The sequence below is a fragment of the Pelobates fuscus genome, chromosome 3 (assembly GCF_036172605.1).
Source record: "Pelobates fuscus isolate aPelFus1 chromosome 3, aPelFus1.pri, whole genome shotgun sequence".
Lineage (NCBI taxonomy): Eukaryota > Metazoa > Chordata > Amphibia > Anura > Pelobatidae > Pelobates > Pelobates fuscus.
Genome location: NC_086319.1, coordinates 197,580,188 through 197,603,145, shown reverse-complemented (window position 1 = coordinate 197,603,145; position 22,958 = coordinate 197,580,188). Strand labels below are relative to the sequence as shown.

Below are 22,958 nucleotides of genomic sequence, written 5' to 3'. Positions count from 1 at the left end.
CACGTTTTTTTGCTTTGTTTTACATTTTTAAAAGTAAAAAACAGCATGCTTTGGATGATACAATTCAGTTGATAAAATGCATTTGAACCAAAAACCACATTGAGCTAGTATGAGCTTAGCTCAATGGCTGAGAACACTCAGATGATGCTCTCAGTCAATAAGAAAGGACTGGAGGGTGGGGAGGAAGAGGGGGTTGGGGTTCTGTGCAGGAGAATGTGTGCACGCTGAGCCAGCAAGAAAATTAGAAAACAAGGGGATTAAAAAAAAACAAAACAAAAAAAAAAAACAAGCAATATTATTATCATAGGGAGGCAGTGAAAGCTGAACACAATGGGGGAGTAAGGGAGTAAAGACAAATGTTTTCCCTTGCAGGCTTTATTTCTTTTCAAGACAGTTTTTTGAATGGGGATTCACATATTGGCCAAGAGCATCATTTGACCGATCGAAAACCAATCAGCAGCGCCCCTGTCCGGCAGCACTCTGAGCTTCCTGAAACTAGCATTTAAGTAGCCAGACGCCACTGGGGGTGGAGCAGAGATCGGTGCTTAAGGCAACATCTGGGTTAAAGCCTAAAGGTAAGAATGCGCCCAGAGGCCTCCTGGTACCATGTAGTATTTCATGTAGTGTTTCTTTAAGGACCAAGGCTCTTTTGAGATGCAAAGCAATTGTGGCCAATACCCTTTTGGGTGCATTGTTTCTATCTACAATTTCACCCTGTTTAAGTGCATCCATACATATTATACAGGGATGTGGAATTTGTATCGCCCGACACCAGGACCTGCAGTTCTGAGTACTAGGTATGCAGCTGGTTTGGGCATTTTGCTCAACATCATCCAAAATCACTTCAAAAACTAAGTGGATCACTCTCTGAGAGCTCATCTGATAAGGCCGGTAATAAAGGACACTTATCCATAAACCAGTATTGGTTGTAAAAATACCTCTAAACTATTTTGTTTATACACAGGAAACTAAAACATGCTGTAATAGCAGGGCATTTTACAAGCACCAACAAGATTTAATCCATTGCTTCTCAAGTCAAAAAGGACACCCCCACTTGCTAAACTTTCCCTAGCATCCACTACCCCACATCAGAGTGACTAAAAATATTTTTACAATGAATCCAGTCCACTGGTCAAGAAAGGGTGGTTTATATTTGCATGTGCAACATTAAAAGCACATTTTAAGAGCTTCTCCCACTAGTTTCACTTGGACCTCAAGGACTGATTGGAAGTACCAATGTTATTTATTATACGAAGCTAGTCAGTCAGAGAAAGAGGAACCATGCTTAGGGAAAACCTGAAAAGGCATAGTTATTTGATACCTATGTAATGGTTTGAAACCCACATACCAGTTTGTGCTTTTTCAGATGGTATTTTCTTCGAGAGAAACTTTAACCCCTTAAGGACACATGACATGTGTGACATGCCATGATTCCCTTTTATTCCAGAAGTTTGGTCCTTAAGGGGTTAAACTAGTAGCATCGTGTGTTGGGGTTTTGCAAAGCATGATGCAGATTTTCTTACAATTCCCCACACAGCATAAGATATCATGTGTGCTGTATATTTTATTATATTTCTGGCCTGTTATGATACTGTTATGCTAGTTTGAAATATACCCTCTCTGCTCATTTTCTAGCATACTGGAATGCAATTACTATTTTCATTTAAATCTGTACACTATGTTCACTCCCATTTTTATCTGTTCATATACTGCTTCTAGAGTGACTTCTTCCATATGTTTTTAGAATGAAAACTTTCCACACCCTCGTTCTTCTACAAACGCTAATTTGTTTTATACATAAGAACAGGTGTGAATTCTGGCACACTGGCAGGTCCACACATCTCATTCTCATTTCATCCATGATGTCCTCTGAACAGAACCAATTTAAAACACAACTAGCTATCTAAATACACAATGCAGAAGTCATAATAAACCTAGCATTCCATTTTATTTTACTGTACAATTACTGGGTGGAAAGCTTGTCTAGTGAATAACTTTCCGCCCAGCTGTGCTGAATGGCAAATGATGTCATGTTTATGTATTAAAACAAAAATGAAGATAAAAGTATATTTATTTTTCCCATCTACAAAGCTGAATGTATAGGATTACAAGCAAAACAGAAGTACACAGGTGGCTCACGTGACATCATTCATTAGCCAATATACTGTATGTATAGAGTTACAGTGATAAGCTCCCAGCAGGCCAGAATACGTGCAAGCCTACAAACAATGGCCATAGCCCTAATGTTAGCTTCATGTAAACACTGCTGTAAGAAGGAATGTAGGATTACATTAGAATACTCTAAAAAGAAAGGGATCTCCCAAAATACATAACCCTTAAGGGTCCCCAGCAGATATATTTTCCAAGTAGGTTGTCACGTGACACTCGTTAGTGCAAAGATCAAACATATATATTCTATTCATAGGAGAACAAGGATATAGAAAGATTAAATATGTGTGTTTCTATTCTTTCAACTATAAATAAAGTATACGCGTCAGAACCTCAGAAATAAGGGGGGGATGGGAGTGCAGACGTCTTGTTCATGGATGGTACCACGAGTTATGTGATCTGAGTTCTACCAGTGTTTTCTAAGATCTCTTTCACAGGTAGTTTTAAGTACTTCCTAGGAAATTTATGTTATTCATATAAATTAAAGTGGAAAAATACAGGCAAATCGTTTCTATGTAGAACATGTTTACCTGGTGTAACACCTATAAAGGTATTCTATTGGCACCAGAATCACTAAACCTTAATGTACAGGCTTTGTTTCTCCTGCAGTCTCAGGGGACAGTTAAAGGCACTATTGTCGAAACGGCTATGATCAAAGTATCCAATTATTTAATTGCTGCTAAATCCAGTGGTCACTATTCTCTTCCAATTGATTTATTTACTTATAAAATATTTTACCAGGAAGGATACAACTGAAATTTCTCTCATTTTCAAGTATGTCCTGAGTCCACAAAATATTGCATTGATACAACAGGGTGCAATAAAATATCAAAACAATATTAATAGACAATATATACAAAATTTAACATAGAACAGGTAAGAAATATATAATCAACCATGACAGGTGCATTCTGTTTTGAGGTATGTAGAGAGGGATCTCTTAAAGTGTTTAAGGCTTGGGGAAGATTTGAAAGTGTGCGGGAGGTCGTTCCAGAATTGCGGTGTTCTGTAGGAAAAGGTCGATCAAGCCGCATTCTTTTTGTATTGAGGTAGATTAAATAAAGTGCTGGCACTGGATCGGAGGTTATAGGAGGTGGGAACAGCCGGGGAGAGCATTCTGCTCATGTAGGGTGGGAGTTTCCTAAAAATGCTCTAAAGCACAAGACTGGAAAGATGGAGGGTGCATATGGATTCCAGCGACAGCCAGTTTAGTTATTTTAGCATGTCACAATGGTGGGTCATGTAATTATATTGTAGCGCAAATCGGCAGAATGAGTTATACAATGTATTAAATTTATTAAGTTGGGTTTGCAGAGCAGGTGCACATACTACATCCCCATAATCAATGGTTGGCATCAGCATTTGCTGTACAATCTTTTCCTTTACTGTAGGGCTTAGGCAGGATTTGTTTCTGTACAGGGCACCTAGCTTTGGATAAAGTTTAGATGCAAGTTTTTCTATGTGGAGGCCAAAAGATTGTGGTCTAACAACATACCCAGGTACCGTATCTCACAAAAGTAAGTACACCCCTCACATGTTTGTAAATAGTGTTTTTTTTATATCTTTCCATGTGACAACACTGAAGACATGGTACTCTGCTACAATGTAAAGTAGTAAGGGTACAGCCTGTATAACAGTGTCAATTTGCTGTCCCCTCAAAATAACTCAACACACAGCCATTAATGTCTAAACCGTTGGCAACAAAAGTGAGTACACCCCTAATGGTACTCACTTTTGTTGCCAACGGTTTAGACATTAATTGCTGTGTGTTGAGTTATTTTGAGTGGACAGCAAATTTACACTGTTATACAGGCTGTGCACTTACTATTTTACATTGTAGCAGAGTGTCATTTCTTCAGTGTTGTCACTTGAAAAAAATATAAAATATTTACAAAAATGTGAGGGGTGTACTCACTTTTGTGAGACACTGTATGTGAAAGTGTGGACTGCGGTCCGTGTGCTATTTAATTTTGTTTTGATGCATAGATGGGAATTTTGTAATGAGGGGTAGTGATCCATTGTGGAGATCATTGTGACAGTTTTGTCAGTGTTTAGAAAGAGTGTTTCTTGCGATCCACTTTTCTACCTCTGTAAACTGGTCTTGGAGCACAGCCTCAAGCTGCGGTAGATCGGATTTGCTTGCATAGATTACTGTGTCGTCTGCGTACATGTGTACAGTTGAGGATTTGCAAACATTAGACAGATAATTTATAAATAATGTGAATAGTAGGCTGCAGAGAATGGAACTTTGGGGAACACCACATGTGACTGGGAGAGGCAAGGAGTCGCTGTATGAAATTGACACATATTGTGATCGATCCAATACATATGATCGAAACAAGGTTAGCGGACGATAACCAATGCCTGAGTTTTTTAGTTTGTGCAGTAGAATGTTGTGGTCTACAGTGTCAAATGCCTTTGCAAAAGCGAGGAAAGTAGCTCCAGTTTGGTCTCCTTGTTCCATGCCAGTTTGGATGTCATTGCAAACTTTTAAGAGGGCAGATGTAGTGGAGTGATTTGGGTGAAAACCTGATTGATTAGGGGTCAGATAGTTTGACTGTTGGTAATAGCTGCATATGGACGCATTTTTCTAAGATTTTTGACAATACTTAGAGCAATGATATTGGGTAATAGTTAGAAACCAAAGTAGTGTCACCACTTTTATGAATAGGCACTACTCTCGCAGTCTTCCAAAGTTTGGGTATGTCTGCTGACACCAAGGATTCGTTAATTAGGCTTGTGACCTGTTTTGCATTTGCAGGCGCACTGAGCTTCAACAGTATTGCTGGGATTTGATCAGGTCCAGACTGGTTTTTAATTTTTAGATTATTAAGGTGTTTCTTAATGACACTAATGTGTACAGGTCTTAAATTTAACTTGTCTATATTGGGTCTTTAGTGGGGCCTGATCCATATTTGTAGTTTCAGGATGAGTGTCATTTATTAGCTTGGCAATCAGTGTGGTGGAGCATCCGCCAAATAATTGTTAAAGGCATTTGCTACATCTAAGGGAATTTGCAGGGTTTGGTTATCCACTTTGACAATGGAGGGTTGGGAATGGATTGGGGGAGTTTAGAAGTTATTTATGACTTTCCAAAAGTTTCTAGGGTTTGAAATATTATTTTAATTCTCCTTGACCTTTCTGCTATCATCATCAACAACTACTACTTCTTACCCTTTGTTACTTCGGTCTCCTCCTACCTCTCCCAGCAGTCTTTCAGTGTTTCAATTTCTGGCTCTTCCTCTCTCCTTTAGTGTTCCCCAATGTTCTGTCCTTGGTTCCCTAATGCTCCTAATCTATACTGCCTCGCTTGGTAAACTCATCAGCTTCTTTGACTTCCAGTATCATTTCTATGCAGATGGCACACCTATCAGTCCTCACATTCCCTCTGGTTTCCTGTTTCAGACTGCCTCTCCAGCCATTTCTAAATGGGTGGCTGCTTACTTCCTTATGGTCATCCTCTGCAAAACAGAACTTCTCATCTTTAACAGGCTCGTTACCAAGGTCTTTGATTGCCACCTCTTTTTTACCCCCTCATGGCCAATCAATTGCCAAATCCTGCTGCTTCCTACTATAAAAAAAAAAAAAAAAGCAGATTGCATCCACCGAAACTAACAATGGATGCAGCTAAGGTTCTAGTCCATGATAATATCTTATCCTGCCTAGACTGCTGCAATCCACTTTTTATTGGTCCTATGCCTTCCTAGTTTGCCTTGCTACAATATATAATGAATGCTGCGATGAAGCTACTCTTCCTGTCTGCCGGCACCCAATGCCTCCTCTGTTGGCTTCCCGTAAGATATAAAGCTCAATGTAAAATTCTAGTACTTGCTAATAAATCTCTACATAGCACTACTCCTACCTACCCTGAATAGTACACAGATATGTCCCATAAAGGTCGCTATGCTCTATCGAAAACGTACGTCCCGTTCGTAATCGCACCTGTGAAACGCATCTACAAAAAGTCTCTAGGGCTGTACCGTTCCTGTGAAACCCCTTTCCTGCTCCATGAGACTCTCACCCAGTCTCCACTACTGCCATTCGTTGAGTGACAAGCGCTGTGGAAGGGAGAGACCCTTGTTAGAGCTGCAATCATCTACTGCACAGGCGGAGACACATCTAAAATGGTGGACACCAGGCATGAACCAGCCAACCTGAGAGAAGTCCAATATTGCATGTCACCTGGACAAATTTTACAACTTCTAGGGGAAGCTGAGAGACAAGTGTACCAAGCATTTCTTGCGGGTCATCCGCTCCCCCCTGGGCTCTCCACGACATACTCGCTGCCGACCACAGCACGACGAATACCCAGGAAATGGGGGAGGCAGAATGTACAGGGTGATTGTACTAAACCCGCAAAGGGCATAGGCTAATTGGCTATGCTATCCTACAGCATCAAGTTGCAAATACATATATTTTTTGATTTTCTTAAAACCGTTTTCTTAGCTGTGTCTATCCTGTGACTGATCCCGGGAACCTGGGGAGTAGCATAGGGTGGCACCCTCTGTATAGTCTAACTTTTGTTACGACGACTAACAAGTTAACTTTCACATATTATTCTGATGACACCGCTTTCCATGTCTAGATGATCTTCTCTGAGTAACAGCGACAGGACAACGTAGTATCCAGATGTGTGTTTTGCCTTCTGACATAATATAAAACATGTGCAGTATGCTTGATATGCACTACAGCTACTTTGTCTTATGAATGTTTGCAATAGCTGTTGTGGCATTGCAGGCTTGTTTGTAATACTATGCACAGTGAAATAAAGAATAAAAAAAAATAAAAATGTATGAACTCCTCTAGCACAGAGATAATATAATGCTTCAAATTAAGAATGCTCCCAAGGCCATTGTTCTTGAACAACAAAAGGGCATGCCCAAACAGCACAGGTTGTTGTGCAGAGCTCTGTAACTTGTAAGCAAATAATGTGCTCTGTGAAGAAAGGAGCAAAATGCAAGGCAGAGATCTGTTTCTAAAATGCCATGTGGAATTCTGCAGACAGGGAGAGGAATGAGAACACTGTGAATGAAAATATGTCAGCTGAAAGGGCTTGTCCAGTAAGACCCTGTTTGGAGAACAATGCTCCATTTACAAATCTGTGAGGGGATTAAGGCCACTCAATCGGTCTAAATACGCTGCATCTTGCTTGAAGCACTGACAAGAAAAACGTGGCTGGCGTGAGAAGAGGAAACCGAGTTGAGGTTAGAGAAGTCTTGGTTATGGACACTGCATGATTTTAGCTCAATATTCCTAATGTGCCCACATGAAAACAGAGAAACGGTCTGACAGCAGGGAAAAAAAAAAAGCATCAGCATCCTTCAGGTGCTGAGTTCTGCGAATTAAACACATAACGTACATGCTGTATATATATATATATATTTATCAAGTTAACGGTTTGTCAATCAGGCATGCTTAAAACTATCCCATTACCACTTGCTGCAAGATTATACCATGCATCCAGAACTTGAAAAATAAATAAAAAGAAAAAGACTAGTAATGAAACTAAGCACAAATTAAAGCTATGAAGGAGTTAATCAAAAGCAAAAATACCACTTGACAGAAAGGAATTGTAATACTAGTAGTTATCCAGTGGAAGTGGTAAAGAGAATTCAGGAATTATTAGACTATGGATCAGGATAAACTGAAAAGCGAATATATAAAATCAGCAGTGGCAGCTGGTAAGAGTGCCAGACTGCTTCCTACACAGTACAGAGATGCTCATATAATACAGAGAGCCGAGTATAATAGAGATATGCTCACACAATAAAACAAGCTGAGCACAATACAATACACAGGGTTCGGTAGACTACAGAGATACCCATACAACAGCTAGAGCCGAGTAAAATACAGAGAAAGAACACACAGAGCTGGGCACAATGAGGAGAGATACTCATAACTATACCACACAGCCAGGATCACTGTGATTGATTACACAGAGCTGCAATACAGAGATACCCACACAGTACAAAGTACTCTGGAAAATGCTTTAGCTCAATCTCTTCCTAGCCCTCTCTTAGTTCTTCCTCTATTGGGCTCTTTTAATAATTGACTCCTTATAACCTTAGCAGCTGGCAATATAATTAAAGGGACACTATAGCAATCAGAAGCTGTACACCTTTACTAGCAGTCACTCAGATGGTCACTAGAGGTGTTTCGTAGTCCAGTGCTGCATGCTCTGCATGGATATGCTGAATGTTCCCCATTGAGATGCATTGAATCCATGCACCTCCATGAAGAGATGCTGATTGGTACAGCACTGTGTTTTGCCAAGCATGAGCAATAGCCTCCTAATTCTTTCCTACTGAAAAGCATTGAATCAGCTGAGATCATCAAGGATGATGTCTCGGCTCTCAGCTGTAGTGACCAAGCACTTTAAAGAAGATGGGAGTATGTGAAGTAGGAGTTATTAACCTATATATAAGGACACAGACATTTTTGTTTAAAATGTTATTTGGTTCTTGATGGCGATCTAAGAGCTCAAATCCAGAAAAAACAAGCAGTCATACATTAAAAAAATAAAATTAAAAAAAATCTAGGTCAAAGTTCTAAAAGCAAAGCAGAGGAAACATTTTTATGCAATTTTACTTTGCCAAATTCTACTTTACCCAAATTTCAGTAATTTTGTAAAAACATCTTTTTTGAGAGTTACATTCACATGTTGCTATAATTATGTATCAACTATTAATCCAATCCTACCTTGAAAAATCCAACGATGCCGACCCCATATTCCACACAGTACTTGTCCAGCAATTCACGATTCCATGCATCAAGGTTAACATATTTCAGGATGTTTTCATACACGATAAGTGCAAATCGCCCTCGGTCTTTATCGGTAAGAGTAGGCATATCCCCCTTCCCTGGAGCAATTTCTGTGCGATATTTAAAGTGGCTGGACTCCAAAATGGCAACTATTTCTTGCCCAAGCTGTGAGTAGAGGCTTTCAACAAAGACAAGAACCAGGGGATCTGTGCGGGACGAGTCCACGGGCCTCATAGGCTTCACTGGTAGCAATCGGGAAGGACTGATTTTGGGCTCATCACAGTCTGGGGACTGTGCCTCACTTCCTGAGGGCTCAAGCCCCCTTTTCCAGCCATACAGGTAATAAGCAGAGATGAATACACTTAGAAGGCAGAAAGCAAAAAGAAGCAGAAGGACCAGTTGTGGGCTTACCGGCCTACAGAATCTGCGTGACTTCAGGGACACGCTCATGATCCTGCTACCTTCCCAAGTGGTGCAGAACAAGATCACACAAATGATTGCTCCTGAAAAAAATAACTTGGTTTTGTTCTCAAAACCCTTAGCTCAACTGGTTCATGTCACCATGGCACGTCCATCCAATGTCCAAATCTAGGAAGAAACGGGCAAGAGGATTCGGCCAAAGAAGGGACTCTCCGGCAGTAAGGCAAATGAGACCTGCCGGAGGAGGAAGCCTTGGATTTAAATAGCTGTCATGCATCCTTTGTAGAATTACGAGTGTAATGATGGATTGTGTCTTCTAATAATTTTAATGGCTGTAAGAGAAAAATAAAACAAAAGTTAGTACCACCAGTGTTTACATTTTGTTAATACAAGGTTATATAAAATACAATGACACTAGTCATCAAATCATTTCAGTAAATTGGTTACATCGGTGAGATCATCTCCAACCACCGAAGATATACATATTCTTGCAATTGTGTTTTAGTCGTCAGTCATCTTCACGCATACATAGAAAAATCTTGTTTATGTCAACAAAATCAGTTTCTGCCATCTCTTGCAAAACCAGGAATTATAATTTACAATTCGATATGTAGATTTTACCAAGATTTTTACCTTTCCCATACAAAAGACAAAACAAAAAAAAAAAAAAAAACAGTTTAGGTGCAGTTCAAGTGACATTGTCCTAAAGAAAGCCATGTCAGCTTCCTGTGGCAGACCATCCTGAATGTTCTGAAGTATACACTAAAACCAGGTAGCAATCATCTGAATACATTTTATCTTCTACTTTAAAGTGCAACAAAACAAGTGCCGGCCCTGCAAGGAGGGAGATCTCTGATCTCCGGTCCACAGGCACTCTGCTGACAGCTAGCAGGTGGGAGGGAGAGAGGACCCGGGAGCTCAGCCTGCAGCTCCTCCGGGTCCTACTCTCACGAGCACGGAGTTGCAGTTACCACGGCAAAACTCCAAATCTTGCAAAAGTGAACTCTAGCCCTGGAGCTACGGGCTAGAGTTCACTCTCACCACTGGGACCACCAGGGAATCCCCACCAGACCACCAGGGATCCAGAAATGTCCCCCGTCCTCTCAGTAAAGGTAAGAAAGGAGGGGGGACATAAAGTATATTTATTTTTATTAAAAAAAAATAAAAAAAATAAAAAAAAATATATATATATATATATATATATATATATATATGTCCTGAAGAAAGTTCACAACAGTGGACTGAAACGTCTACCCTTTTTTGACATATTGGAATATTGGCTTTGTTCAAATACTATATACTTGTGCAGCTGAGCACCGGGCAAAACACTGAAGGAAAGCTGGAGTGCAACTTCAACTTCTTATACATTATGTGTATATGTATGTATGTATGTGTATAAAGGTGTATAAATATAAAAGCCCTCCTACCCTACTCACCACACATTCACACACACAGCCCCCCAATACACACATTGCCCTACACATTCACACACACAGCCCCCCAATACACATATTGCCTCACACACACATTGCCCTACACATTCACACACTACACACACACACACACACCACTGCTCCTATGCCCTACTACAGCCACATATCCCAGCAGACCCCAGGTAAGTTGTCAAACTTTTCTTAAACGGTTTGACTACTTACTCTGGGAGGGGGTCCTGGCACCATAACCACTACACAGAGCTGTAGTGGTTATTGTGCATGGATTATTTTTTAAAATAATCTACAAGTGCCCCTCCAGAGATTAGGCTCCGGATCCACCACTGTGTGGATAAAGTTCAATTTAATTTTACATCTGATTGAAAAGGAAACCATTTTTTTCTTGTACACTGTGTTAGTCACAGCCAGCGGAGGTATGTCAAGGGCTGCATAAGCAAAAGTGGTTTAACTCCTAAATGGCAGGGAATTGAGCAGTTCGACTGCAGAGGCGCAATCTATACACCAAAACTGCTTCATGAAGTTAAAATGGTATTTATGCCTATAGTGTCCCTTTTAAGGGATTCTCTAGTGCAAAGAAGACAAAGTTGGACCCCCTCCCCGCCGGCATAGTAAGGGTTAAAATACCCTTACTATACTTAACTGATTCCAACACAGATTTCCCTTGGTGCTGAATTGCGCTCTGCTCCCGACGTCACACTAGTGTGCATGCGCAGCAAACGCCAAAAGCGCATTAGATACTCCCAATAGGAAAGCATTACTGCTATGTCCCTAGGCTTTAATGTAAACACTACATTTTCTCTGAAAACACGTTTGCATTAAAATGCTTGCAGGGACTGTCTATACTCACCAGAACAACTACAATGAGCTGTTGTTGTTCTGGTGAATATAGTGTCCCTTTCAGCTGTAGCTGTTCTGGTGGCTATAGTGTCCCTTTCAGGGGTTAGACATGCCTTTGACTGCCCACAGCCTAACCATAAATAGTATACGGCCATTTTTTTTGTACTTAAAGGGACACTATAGGCACCCAGACCACTTCAGCTCATTGGGTAAACTACAATGTTTACATTGCAGCACTAAGTCTGCCTCCGGTGGCTGTTTTACACCCTTTTTTCAATGTTAGCGGGTGGAGGGGGTATTTGTATTCCTTTATATTCCTGGTACTTCTAGTATACCTTTAACACAGCAGAGCAAATGTTCTATGTTGCAATATCTTTTTGATGGAATGTAGGATTAGCCTTTTTATAATCACTTAGTATGCATTCCATGCTCTCCAAACTACCTGCCCGCTTCTCTTTCAGTGGTCTCTGTATAAATCAAACCTGCCCAGCGACAGGCAGAGGAGAAGTCCCAAAGTAGGTCAGGTTCTCTCTAGGGAAAAGCAAGCTCCAAGCTATGTCACACCTTGATAAGTGTTCCCTAGCTAGTTAATCTTTCACTGAGCTGTGGTCACACAGATTCCAAGACACCCCGAAGTGATTATAGAATGCTTCCTTTATTCTTCACAAACATCCAGGAACAGACATGAATAATAGGCTTTGCAAGGGCACCCTAATGCTGCCCTGCAGCTTTCACTGTTACTATTATTACAGAATTAGCATTCCACAAACACAGCTACAGACTGCACCCAAATCCTGTCCTTCACTGCCTCTCTCTCCCAGTACAATCCCACAAACATGTCTGCCAGTCCTCATCAATCCTCCAGTAAGAATGTGTTAGGAGACCATTAAGTTCTATTTCCTATTGCTTTGTACATCCCAACATGGGCAAATCCACGAATGCATCTGCCTGCAGAAAGACTATTCATAACACACATACCTGACTGTCAGGCAAGCATCAACCATCCTCCCATTATGCCCTAGGGATAGCTTTTCAGCAGACACAGAGGAGACAAGAGCAGTGACACCAGTAATTAACCTCCTGGGGCTGTTCTTCCTTCCACAAGTAATGGAGAGAGATATTTTGCTAGCCCAATTTACAACCAAGACAAAACCAGGTCACAATACATTATGAACATCAAGCAGCAAGAGTCTACTAATGCACCTGCTTCCCTTAGTAAAAAAAAAAAAGAAAAAAAGAAAACATATATATATATATATATATATATATATATATGGTATATTTGTTTAACTAATTATTTTAAATCGCTGATTCAAAAAATAAATGTATACCAAACTAAAAATAAAGACACATAACTGATTTTCCAACAGCTGCCTGTGGGATCACAGAAAAATGTTTAATGGGGTGGGGGAACACATTTATTTACATAACGTATGACATTATGAAGATGTATAATTTGTTATTTAATTCCACGATTTGCACAACCAATGCCCATTTGTAAAGGAGTTTCAGAACCTGTTGGCACACCTTGCGTTTTGTTACACTTTGTGCCTAAGTCACCAAATTAAAATGTGTGCTCCAGATTACCATCCTAGAGTAGGGCAGAGACAAGCAATCAAAATTATTAGCACTAACAGTTAGAATAACTCAGAGCCTGATCACACATCAGTTATTTTAAGTAGTTATAGTGCCTGGAGCCTATATGGGCAGCATTTCACCTTATCTGCCAATGGTGTAACTCCACATCCCGCAGCATCATAAGGGTGTCCATGAGCCAGAACAAAACTATATTATTTTTATTTTATTATTTATATGGCGCCATCAGATTCCGTAGCCCTGTACAATGGGTGGACTAACAGACATGTAATTGTAACCAGACAACTGGACGTACAGGAACAGAGGGGGTGGAGGGCCCTGCTCAATAAGCTTACATTTTAGTTTTGGATTTGCCAATGTCAATTCTGTTCAACGTTTGTTTTATAGAATATCATTGGCTGAGAGAGGTCAGATGACACTCTCAGACATTGAATGACGACTACCATGGCATCCAGATTCTACAGCAGCCAAAAGCGCGTCACTAGGAGCATCAGAGCCCAGCAGGGACCCAGGTAAGGGGGAAACCATTGCTAAACCAGGTAAGTGAATATTCCTGGTATCATAAACACAACATCAGTAGTGGTTATGATGTTGGAGTTACCCTTTAAATATCTTTCTGGATTAAATGATTAACAGTCCAATCTGAGAATTGATGGATAAATTACAGATTTTTGTGTCATAATAGGCCAGTCTACTAAAGTTCAGCGATGTGTCATGAGTACAACAGTACCCCCCATTAACAGGTTTTATGTTGTTTTGGAAAAGTTACAGGGTCAAATATGGAACATTCCATTTTCAAATTGAAATTTTCCAGATTGGTAATGTTACCTTTGAGACGTTGTGGTAGCCAGGAATGAGAATTACCCCCATAATGGCATAGCATTTGAAAAAGTAGACAAGCCAAGGTATTGAAAGTGGGGTATGTTTAGTCTTTTTTAGTAGCCACTTAGTCACAAACACTGGCCAAAGTTAGCGTTCATATTTGTTTTTGTGTGAAAAAAGCAAAAAACGAATATTTGGCCAGTGTTTGTGACTAAGTGGCTACTAAGAAAGACTGGACATACCCCACTTGCAATACCTCGGGTTGTCTACTTTTGCAAATGGTATGCCATCATGGGGGTAATTCTCATTCCTGGGCTACCATACACTCTCAAAGGCAACATAACCAATCTGGCAAATTTCAATGTGAAAAAAATGAAATGCAAGCCTTATATGTGACTCTCTAACTTTCCAAAACACCATAAAACCTGTACATGGGGGGTACTGTTATTCTCGGGAGACTTCACTAAACACAAATATTAGTGTTTTAAAACAGTAAAACATATTACAACAATAATATAGACCATAAAAGTGCTGTTTGCTTGTAAAAAAAATGCAAAAAGCGTCACTTTTACTTACAATATCACCGTTGTAATCCAATTTACCAGTTTGAAACACTAATATTTGAGTTCAGCGAAGTCTCCCGAGTAAAACAGTACCCCCTATGTACAGGTTTTATGGTGTCTTGGAGAGTTACAGGGTCAAATATAGTGCTTGCGAATTAAATTCTCTGCACTTTCTCCCTGTGTTGTCAGGCATGTCAATCAAATTTTAATTAATCAAATCACATAATTACGTTAAAAGATTATTTAAATATACACCGAGAATTTTAATATATATGCATTTATAGGTATTTAAATTCTACGTGTATACTAATGTAATCTTTTATGTAATTATATGTATTTATCTATATCTATCTATATCTATCTATATATATATATATATATATATATATATATATATATTTGCGGTTATTTGTATTTTATATAAGAATAGATATATATAGAATGTCATTCTAAGTGTATTTTGTTACCGATATATATTAATAACAAAATACAGTTAGAATGAAATTACATATGCATATATAATTTATATTAAATTTTGTTTCAATATTTTATTATTTTATTTATTTATTATTTTAATTATACGTTTGTATATATAATATATATATGTACATCTATTATATATATATAATATATATACATTATATATATATGTAACGCCATTCTAAGTGTATTTTAATATTAATATATTTACTTATATTATTAAAATACACTTTGTATGACGTTACATATATACACGTTACATAATTTACACTTGTTTAATTTTTTTTTACTTTCCCACCAGCAGGGGGACTGTCTGAAATATCAGACAGCCCCCCTGCTGGTGGGAAAGTAAAAAAGAAAAATCCAGATCCATAGCCAGCTATAGGGGGCCATGTGATCGCTCTTTGAGAGCGATCACATGGCCCCCGGGGGCCTCATTTGCTGGAGGGGGGCTGCCTGGGCTCTCAGGCAGCCCCCCAGAAGAGGATCGCGGCGGAGGTGAGTACACCTCGCCTCCTGGGGGCTTAAACCGTTACGACGTACCATGCCGTCGCAACAGCTTTAAAGCCCTTTTAATGCGGGACGGCATGGTACGTCGTAACGGCGTTAAGGGGTTAATGTGTTCACTTTTATTTACTGAGTGTCAGGAAACAGAGGGCCGCTGGGTAGGTGTGCCGATGATTGGCTAGAGGGTCAACTGGCACTCTAAGCCAACCAGTAGCTTTTTTATGAATCGGGAACTAGCGATTGGCTTAGAGCTTCAGCTGACCACTCTAGCCAATCTGTAGCACCTATGCCTGACGTCAATCTGCACTTTCTGACACTCCGTTTCAGAAGACGAATACCACTGAGCGACCTGGAGATCTGGAACTGGAGGAAGCCTTTGGGATTAAACCATTTGAGAGCGGTTTCACCCCTTAAAGGAAAGAGAGCACCCAGGGGCCTCCTTGCATCATATCATTTTCATTTAGATGAAGTTGCTGTAACCTTTATACCAGCCAGGAATTAAAGTAAAAATAAAATGTTAAAGGAGTTAAAGAAAAAAAGATGGTATAGAGAGAATAAATGCAGTAATAAAGCAATCCTTCAAATTGCCTTTGCATTTTCTTTTCATTTCAAATCTTTTCCCTGCAATTCCACACTTACATGTGGAAACGTTTTTCCAGGGCAATATTTGCAGGGTTCGTTAACAATGGCGGCCATTGTGACCTCATCTGCCAATCCGTAAATCTTCATGGTACTTTCAACTGGACAGATATTCTATTCCTTGAGTTTTAACCCCTTCCATGCTCGAGAAGCCAGCCCAATAGGGCCAACTATGTCTACCCTTTGCCACTCCAGCTGTTTAGAATCTGCCATTTGGCTAGCTGAGTTTCATGGAAAACATAATAGTGCACAACAGCTGAAGTACCAAAGGTTAACCATCAGCTAGGTGCTGCAAGACTGCCTGGTAGTGAAGGGATTAACGGCCATTTACAACTTCTAAATGCTTCTGATGCAGAAAGGCATTCTACCAGCAATTAGTTCCAGGCTTACACAGTATTGAAGGAGCTGAAGTAACAATGCCTATAGCTGATGATTTTTCTTTTGTTTTCAAACAGCAGGCATCCACAAAATGATGATTTTTTCCCCCTTCTTGCGTTAGCATAAAGAAGACACTCGGTTGGGTGCCTCAATGCCTAGAAAGTGTTGTCGCAACAGTAATACCCTTAAAAGCATAGTATATAGTTACAGTTGGAGCTCTGTTACCTGTCAATTAAGCAAACCTAATCTGAAGTGTGAACTTTATATGAACCTGTGCATCAGGCACATACACAGACATTATATCGAAACAGAGAGACAGCTTGTGACGAAGTGCCCTTCGCCATTTTGTCCTGGAGAGGCCTGCTTGCCTGCCTCCTCCTCTGCGACTATGGCCCTGGAAGATTGGGCCCTTTAAAAACAGTATTCGGCCCTAACAGAGTGCATGTCACTCATTCTGGCCCTTTAGCCCTTTAGACTTTGGCTCCATGGAAATTGAACTGTATGAATAAGATCTGCGCGCTATTCGGTAGTTTTGTGCGCTCAGATCCCAGCTATCTGGGGATATGTGAAATGTCTGTGTGTTATGTGTAAAAGGGGACTTTATGTATTTTAAAGTGTTTTATGTCTGTTTGCAACCATGTGCTCAATGGAGTCTGTCTCTGCCCTGGGAGGTAATTGGATTACTTCTCCAGGAGAGAGGGCTCTGTAAAACCGGTCTGAGCCGGAAAGCCATGCTTCATTTAGTCACAAAGGACTTTCCCTTAACTTCTGAACCCCTGGTCTGATTCATGCCATTTTTTAATATGTTGTTCCCCTGAATGGATTGATTATAAAAATGTAAGTTTTATTCATGTACTATGTAAAATCATAAAGTTATAAAAATGTGTAAGTTTTAGCTTAGAGATAATTGAGTAGATATAGTAGGAAACTCAATTATCTCCCAAGCAGAGGGGAGGGAAACTGTGGGCTGTACTATTATGTTATTGGTTGTTTTATACCTCCCCCTGGGTGTGTTCTGTTTGTACCTTTTTGTAATAAAAAGCAGGCTGGGTGTTCCAGTCCTCAGTTCTTCTTGACCCTTCAAAACGTAGCCTTGTCTCGTTATTGGAGGGAATTGCTGTATCACACTGGGGATTGCTATGCTCTGCATATTCCCCTGAGCTTAATCACTTAGCTCTTTCAAGAGCTTGTTCCAGATATGCTCTCCTGGAGGAGAGGTCTTCCCCACACGGTCCTGGAGGACAGAAGCCGATCCAGGGTGGAAGGAAGACGGCGCGGCTCCAGTTAAGCTACGGTGGTTGTGGAGTCTGCAGAGGTTGTGGTGTCCAGTGTGGTGCTTGTGGTCCTCGGCGCAAGCTAGGAAGCGTCCATCAACGGAGGGTACTCGGTCGGAGTACACGGAGCTCCGTTACACAGCTAAAATATAATTTGAAACAAATAAATCCGAATGTTTATATAAAATTATGACAATTTATGTATAGAGACGCAACCCCAAAACTAATACACATAGGCATGCAAACATACCAATAATTTATATATTGTGACACACAAACGCATACAAAAGCACATTATATATGGGGCTCTAGCAAGTCCTTAAAATGTACTAGTAGTTACGGTACACACACACACACACGTTTATAGAATTCAAAATGAGCATAAATTGTGGAGTGTGTTTGCAGAACTGCTTGGAAATATCCAAAAACAAATTCACAGAAAAGTGGATAGCGGATAAGCTCTTCCTAAACACGGACAAAACCGTTACAATGATCTTTGGAACTGTACCTAAATTACGTAAACTACAAAATCAACAATTGTCAGAACAAATAGCACACTGACAGCAATTTTAAATATCTAGGTATGTTTTGCTAGACCCCAATCAATCTTTTGGCCTTCGCATTGAAAAAATCTCTTGAAAACTTTACCCAAAACTAGGTGCCCTGTACAGAAACAAATCCTGCCTAAGCCCTACAGTAAGGAAACAGACAGCACAACAAGTGCTAATGCCTGTCATTGATTATGGGGATGTAGTGTATGCACCAGCACCGCAAAACCACCTTAATAAACTTAATATGTTATATAATTCATCCTGCCGCTTTGTACTAGAATGTAAGTACTTTACCCACCACTGTAACATGTTAAAAAAGCTAAACTGGCTGTCACTGGAATCCAGACGCACTCTTCATCTTTCCAGTCTTGTGCATAAGAGCATTTCTGGGAAGCTCCCACCCTACCTGAGTAGAATGCGCTCCCCGGCTGTTCCCACCTCCTATAACCTCTGATCCAGTACTAGCACGATATTTAGCATACCGAAATACAAAAATAAAGTGGCTCGATACTCCTTTTGCTACAGAACACCGCAATTATGGAATAACCTCAGGGACACAGTCAAATCTTCATTCAATCTAAAATCTTAAGAGATCTATGGCAATATACCTCAGCACAGAATGCACCTGTCATGGTTGAATATATTTATTACCGGTTATAGTGTTAGATGGTTGGTGTGTGTATATATATATACACATATATATATATATATATTTCTTTTTTATTTCTGCAGTTTTTCAATTGTACAACTGTATTTTCTTGGAAGGGTGAGATGAAAGGGAAGAAAATAACGATTTAACTATTTCAGGCAAATCTAATCTAAATAGCTGAGAAATGACTTGGGTTTTTATTTCTAACAATAGAGTGGCCATTTAACCAACATATATTTAAACTTAGAGACACTGGTAAGTAGGTTAATATCTAAACAAAAATGAACTTGACATATCTGGTTACGCAAACATTTTTTTCCCTTTGGGGGGATTTCAGGTAAAGTAAATCTGTCAAAGCAGATTTACTTTAACTCATTGACAGCTATTGCCAGCATGCATAGCATTGGCTATACTCAAAATGAGAACAATAAATGGATGTTTATCAACTTAGGATTGTTGTGCTGTGCTTTATGGTGCAGTACAAGTCTGATGACTCACCATTAAAAGAAAATAACATTTATACCAGAATTCTGGATACAAATAAACAAACCTACACACCAAATAGGATCATTTACAACCCAGAGACCTGTGTTTGCCCAGGGTTTAGCCAATTCCAGGGTCAGCAACCTACGGCACACAAAGCAATGTGCCAGATAGTGAGTTCACAGGATCGCCCCAACACCAAAATGGCAACGGAGTCTGTGGCCAGCACTTCCAGCGGGTGCAGACACCACAGGGAACTCGCTCTAATGTTGAGGCACTTCTTAGTGTTTCAGAGTGTTGTCACGGGTTTGCGGTGGTAATGCTCTGATACACTAGTAAAGGGCCACAGTGGAGTGAGAGGCAGAAGGAGCAGACCAGGAACATGCTCTTGGCAGTGGTGTAGCTGTAAAGAGAAAAAGGGCGATGTGTGTATATATAAGGAAAGCATGTGCATAAGGGAGGAATTGCGTGTATAGTGGATGCAATGTGTGTGAGAATGTATGGGGTGGGGTGGGATAGGGAAACAGTTTAATATATTATAAATTATTCAATTTTATTTATTTCAGATTATTCTCCCATCCCTGCTTTTTACTTCAGGCTAGGGAGTGAGGAGCATCCCTAGTGTTTCGGTGGTAAGTGATCTCCACCAAGTGCAGAATGAGTACATTTTTCTTGCACGTTTAATTGCTGGAAATTCACAGCAATGGTCTGAATGGTGGTGGTGAGTCTACCAGGCTCCCCTCAAGCCATAGATGGCAGTACTGGCCCAGTCAGGGAGATCATTATCCCCCTTAAGAACCAAACTTCTGGAATAAAAGTGAATCATGACATGTCACACATGTCATGTGTCCTTAAGTGGTTAATCTCCTTACTGGGCCTGCCTGTGGCTGAATATATAATAATACTTTGTACATATATCACACTCAGATATAGGATGCAGACAGCTTTTTACAATACATTTTGAAGTAATAAAAAAGCTGCATGCTATATTCTGTTTGCTTAAAGGGACACTCCAGGCACCCAGACCACTTCTGCCCATTGGAGTGGTCTGGGTGCCAACTCCCACTACCCTTAACCCTGCAAGTGTAATTATTGCAGTTTTCATAAACTGCAATATTTACCTTGCAGGGTTAACTCCTCCTAGTCCGCCACTAGAGGGCACTTCCGTGTTTATAGCACACAATCCGTGTGCTATAGCGTCGCTGGACTTCCTCACGCTATGTGAGGACCTCCAGCGTTGCTGAAATCCCCATAGGAAAGCATCAAAAGCATTTTTCAATGCTTTCTTATGGGTAGGTCTAATGCGTGTGCGCGGCATTGCCGCGCATGCGCATTAGGTCTCCCCTGCTGGCGGCCGCCCATGCACAATGGGTCTCCCCCCACCGGATGACGTCAGCGGGGTAGGAGCGTGGGTGGACCTTGAACCAGCACCGAGGGACATCGGCGCTGGATACAGGTAAGTCACTGAAGGGGTTTTAACCCCTTCAGCAACTTGGGATACAGGGTGGGAGGGAGAGGGGACCTGCAGTGCCAGGAAAACTGTGTTTTCCTGGCATTGGAGAGTCCCCTTAAGTGTGAAAACACAGTGTACTTTTTTTTTCTAATTTACAAAAAGTGCAGGTTTCAATAAAGTTGGACATTTTACAAATTAACCTGGTTACCCCTCTTGGTGTGAATGAGACAATCCAGTCCTGTTGCTTCCTGGTTTGTTTAGCACTGTGGAGTAAAATTCAAGATACAGGCAATTGCAAAAAGCATCTGCCTTATAAAGACTTTTCATTGAGCTCAGGGGTCAAGTCCTGGGGGAAAAAGTGTGGGAACTCACCCAAGATCCACTGCCCCCCCCCCCAAATAAATATATATATTTCTCAGAAAATTTTCAGTGCATTGAAATTCACAAGATTGGTTATGTTGCCTTTGAGACCGTATGGTAGCCCAGGAATAAGAATTACCCCCATGATGGCATACCATTTGCAAAAGTAGACAACCCAAAGTATTGCAATGGGGTTTGTCCAGTCTTTTTTAGTAACTGTGACTAAGTAGCTACTAAATAAGACTGAACATACCACATTTGCAATACCTTGGGTTGTCTACTATTGCAAATGGTGTGCCATCATGGGGGTAATTTTCATTCCTGGGCTACCGTACAGTCTCAAAGGCAACATAACCAACCTGGCAAATTTCAATTAGAAAAAAACTGAAAAGCAAGCCTTATATTTGACTCTAACTTTTGAAAACCCCATAAAACCTGTACATGAGGGGTACTGCTATACGCGGGAGACTTTGATGAACACAAATATTAGTGTTTAAAAACAGTAAAACATATCACAACAATTATATCGTCCGTGTAAGTGCCATTTGTGTGTGAAAAATGCACTTTCACTGACGATATCATCGCTGTAATACATTTTACTGTTTGAAAACACTAATATGTGTGTTCAGCAAAGTCTTCCGAGTAAAACAGTACCCCCCATGCACAGGTTTTAGGGTGTCTTGGAAAGTAACAGTTAAATATAGTGCTAACAAATTAAATTCCCTGGACTTTCAGCCTGGGTTGTCAGGCAGGTCCCACAAATTTTAATTAATAAAAATACCTAATTATGTAAAATTATTACATAAATATATACGTAGAATTATTATTTATATATATATATATATATATATATATATATATATATATATATATTATTTAGTTATACGTGTATTTTGATATATATATATATATTAATTTTAAAATACAGTTAGAATGAATTTACACACACATATATTTATTTATTTAATTTTATTTTTTAACTTATTTACATACTTATTTTATATTATATATAAATATATATATATATATATATAATGAAAATTATATATATATTTAATTAATATCATTGTACGTGTACTCCAACCCCCTCTCCAACCACCCAGCCCCCATCTGCATCCACCCTACCCCCCTCTCCAACCACCCAGCCTCCATCTGCATCCACCCTACCCCCCCCTCCAACCACCCACCCCCATCTGCATCCACCCTACCCCTCCTCCAACCACCCAGCTTCCATCTGCATCCACCCTACCCCCCCTCCAACCACCCAGCCTCCATCTGCATCCACCCTACCCCCCCTCCAACCACCCAGCCTCCATCTGCATCCACCCTACCCCCCCTCCAACCACCCAGCCTCCATCTGCATCCACCCTACCCCCCCTCCAACCACCCAGCCTCCATCTCCATCCACCCTACCCCCCCTCCAACCACCCAGCCTCCATCTCCATCCACCCTACCCCCCCTCCAACCACCCAGCCTCCATCTCCATCCACCCTACCCCCCTCCAACCACCCAGCCCCCATCTGCATCCACCCTACCCCCCCTCCAACCACCCAGCCCCCATCTG

The 22,958-nt window shown here is 40.4% G+C and overlaps 1 protein-coding gene across 2 annotated transcripts in view; it reads right to left on the bottom strand.

Moving 5' to 3' along the window:
- NDST1 (N-deacetylase and N-sulfotransferase 1) overlaps nucleotides 1–22,958 on the bottom strand; it is a 95,690-nt gene that overhangs the window by 43,654 nt on the left and 29,078 nt on the right. For both annotated transcript variants that reach the window (XM_063447883.1, XM_063447884.1), the window contains exon 2: nucleotides 8,869–9,683. In XM_063447883.1, the coding sequence (XP_063303953.1) occupies nucleotides 8,869–9,381 (513 nt within the window). In that variant the 5' untranslated portion in view covers nucleotides 9,382–9,683. The remainder of the gene's footprint in view (nucleotides 1–8,868; nucleotides 9,684–22,958) is intronic.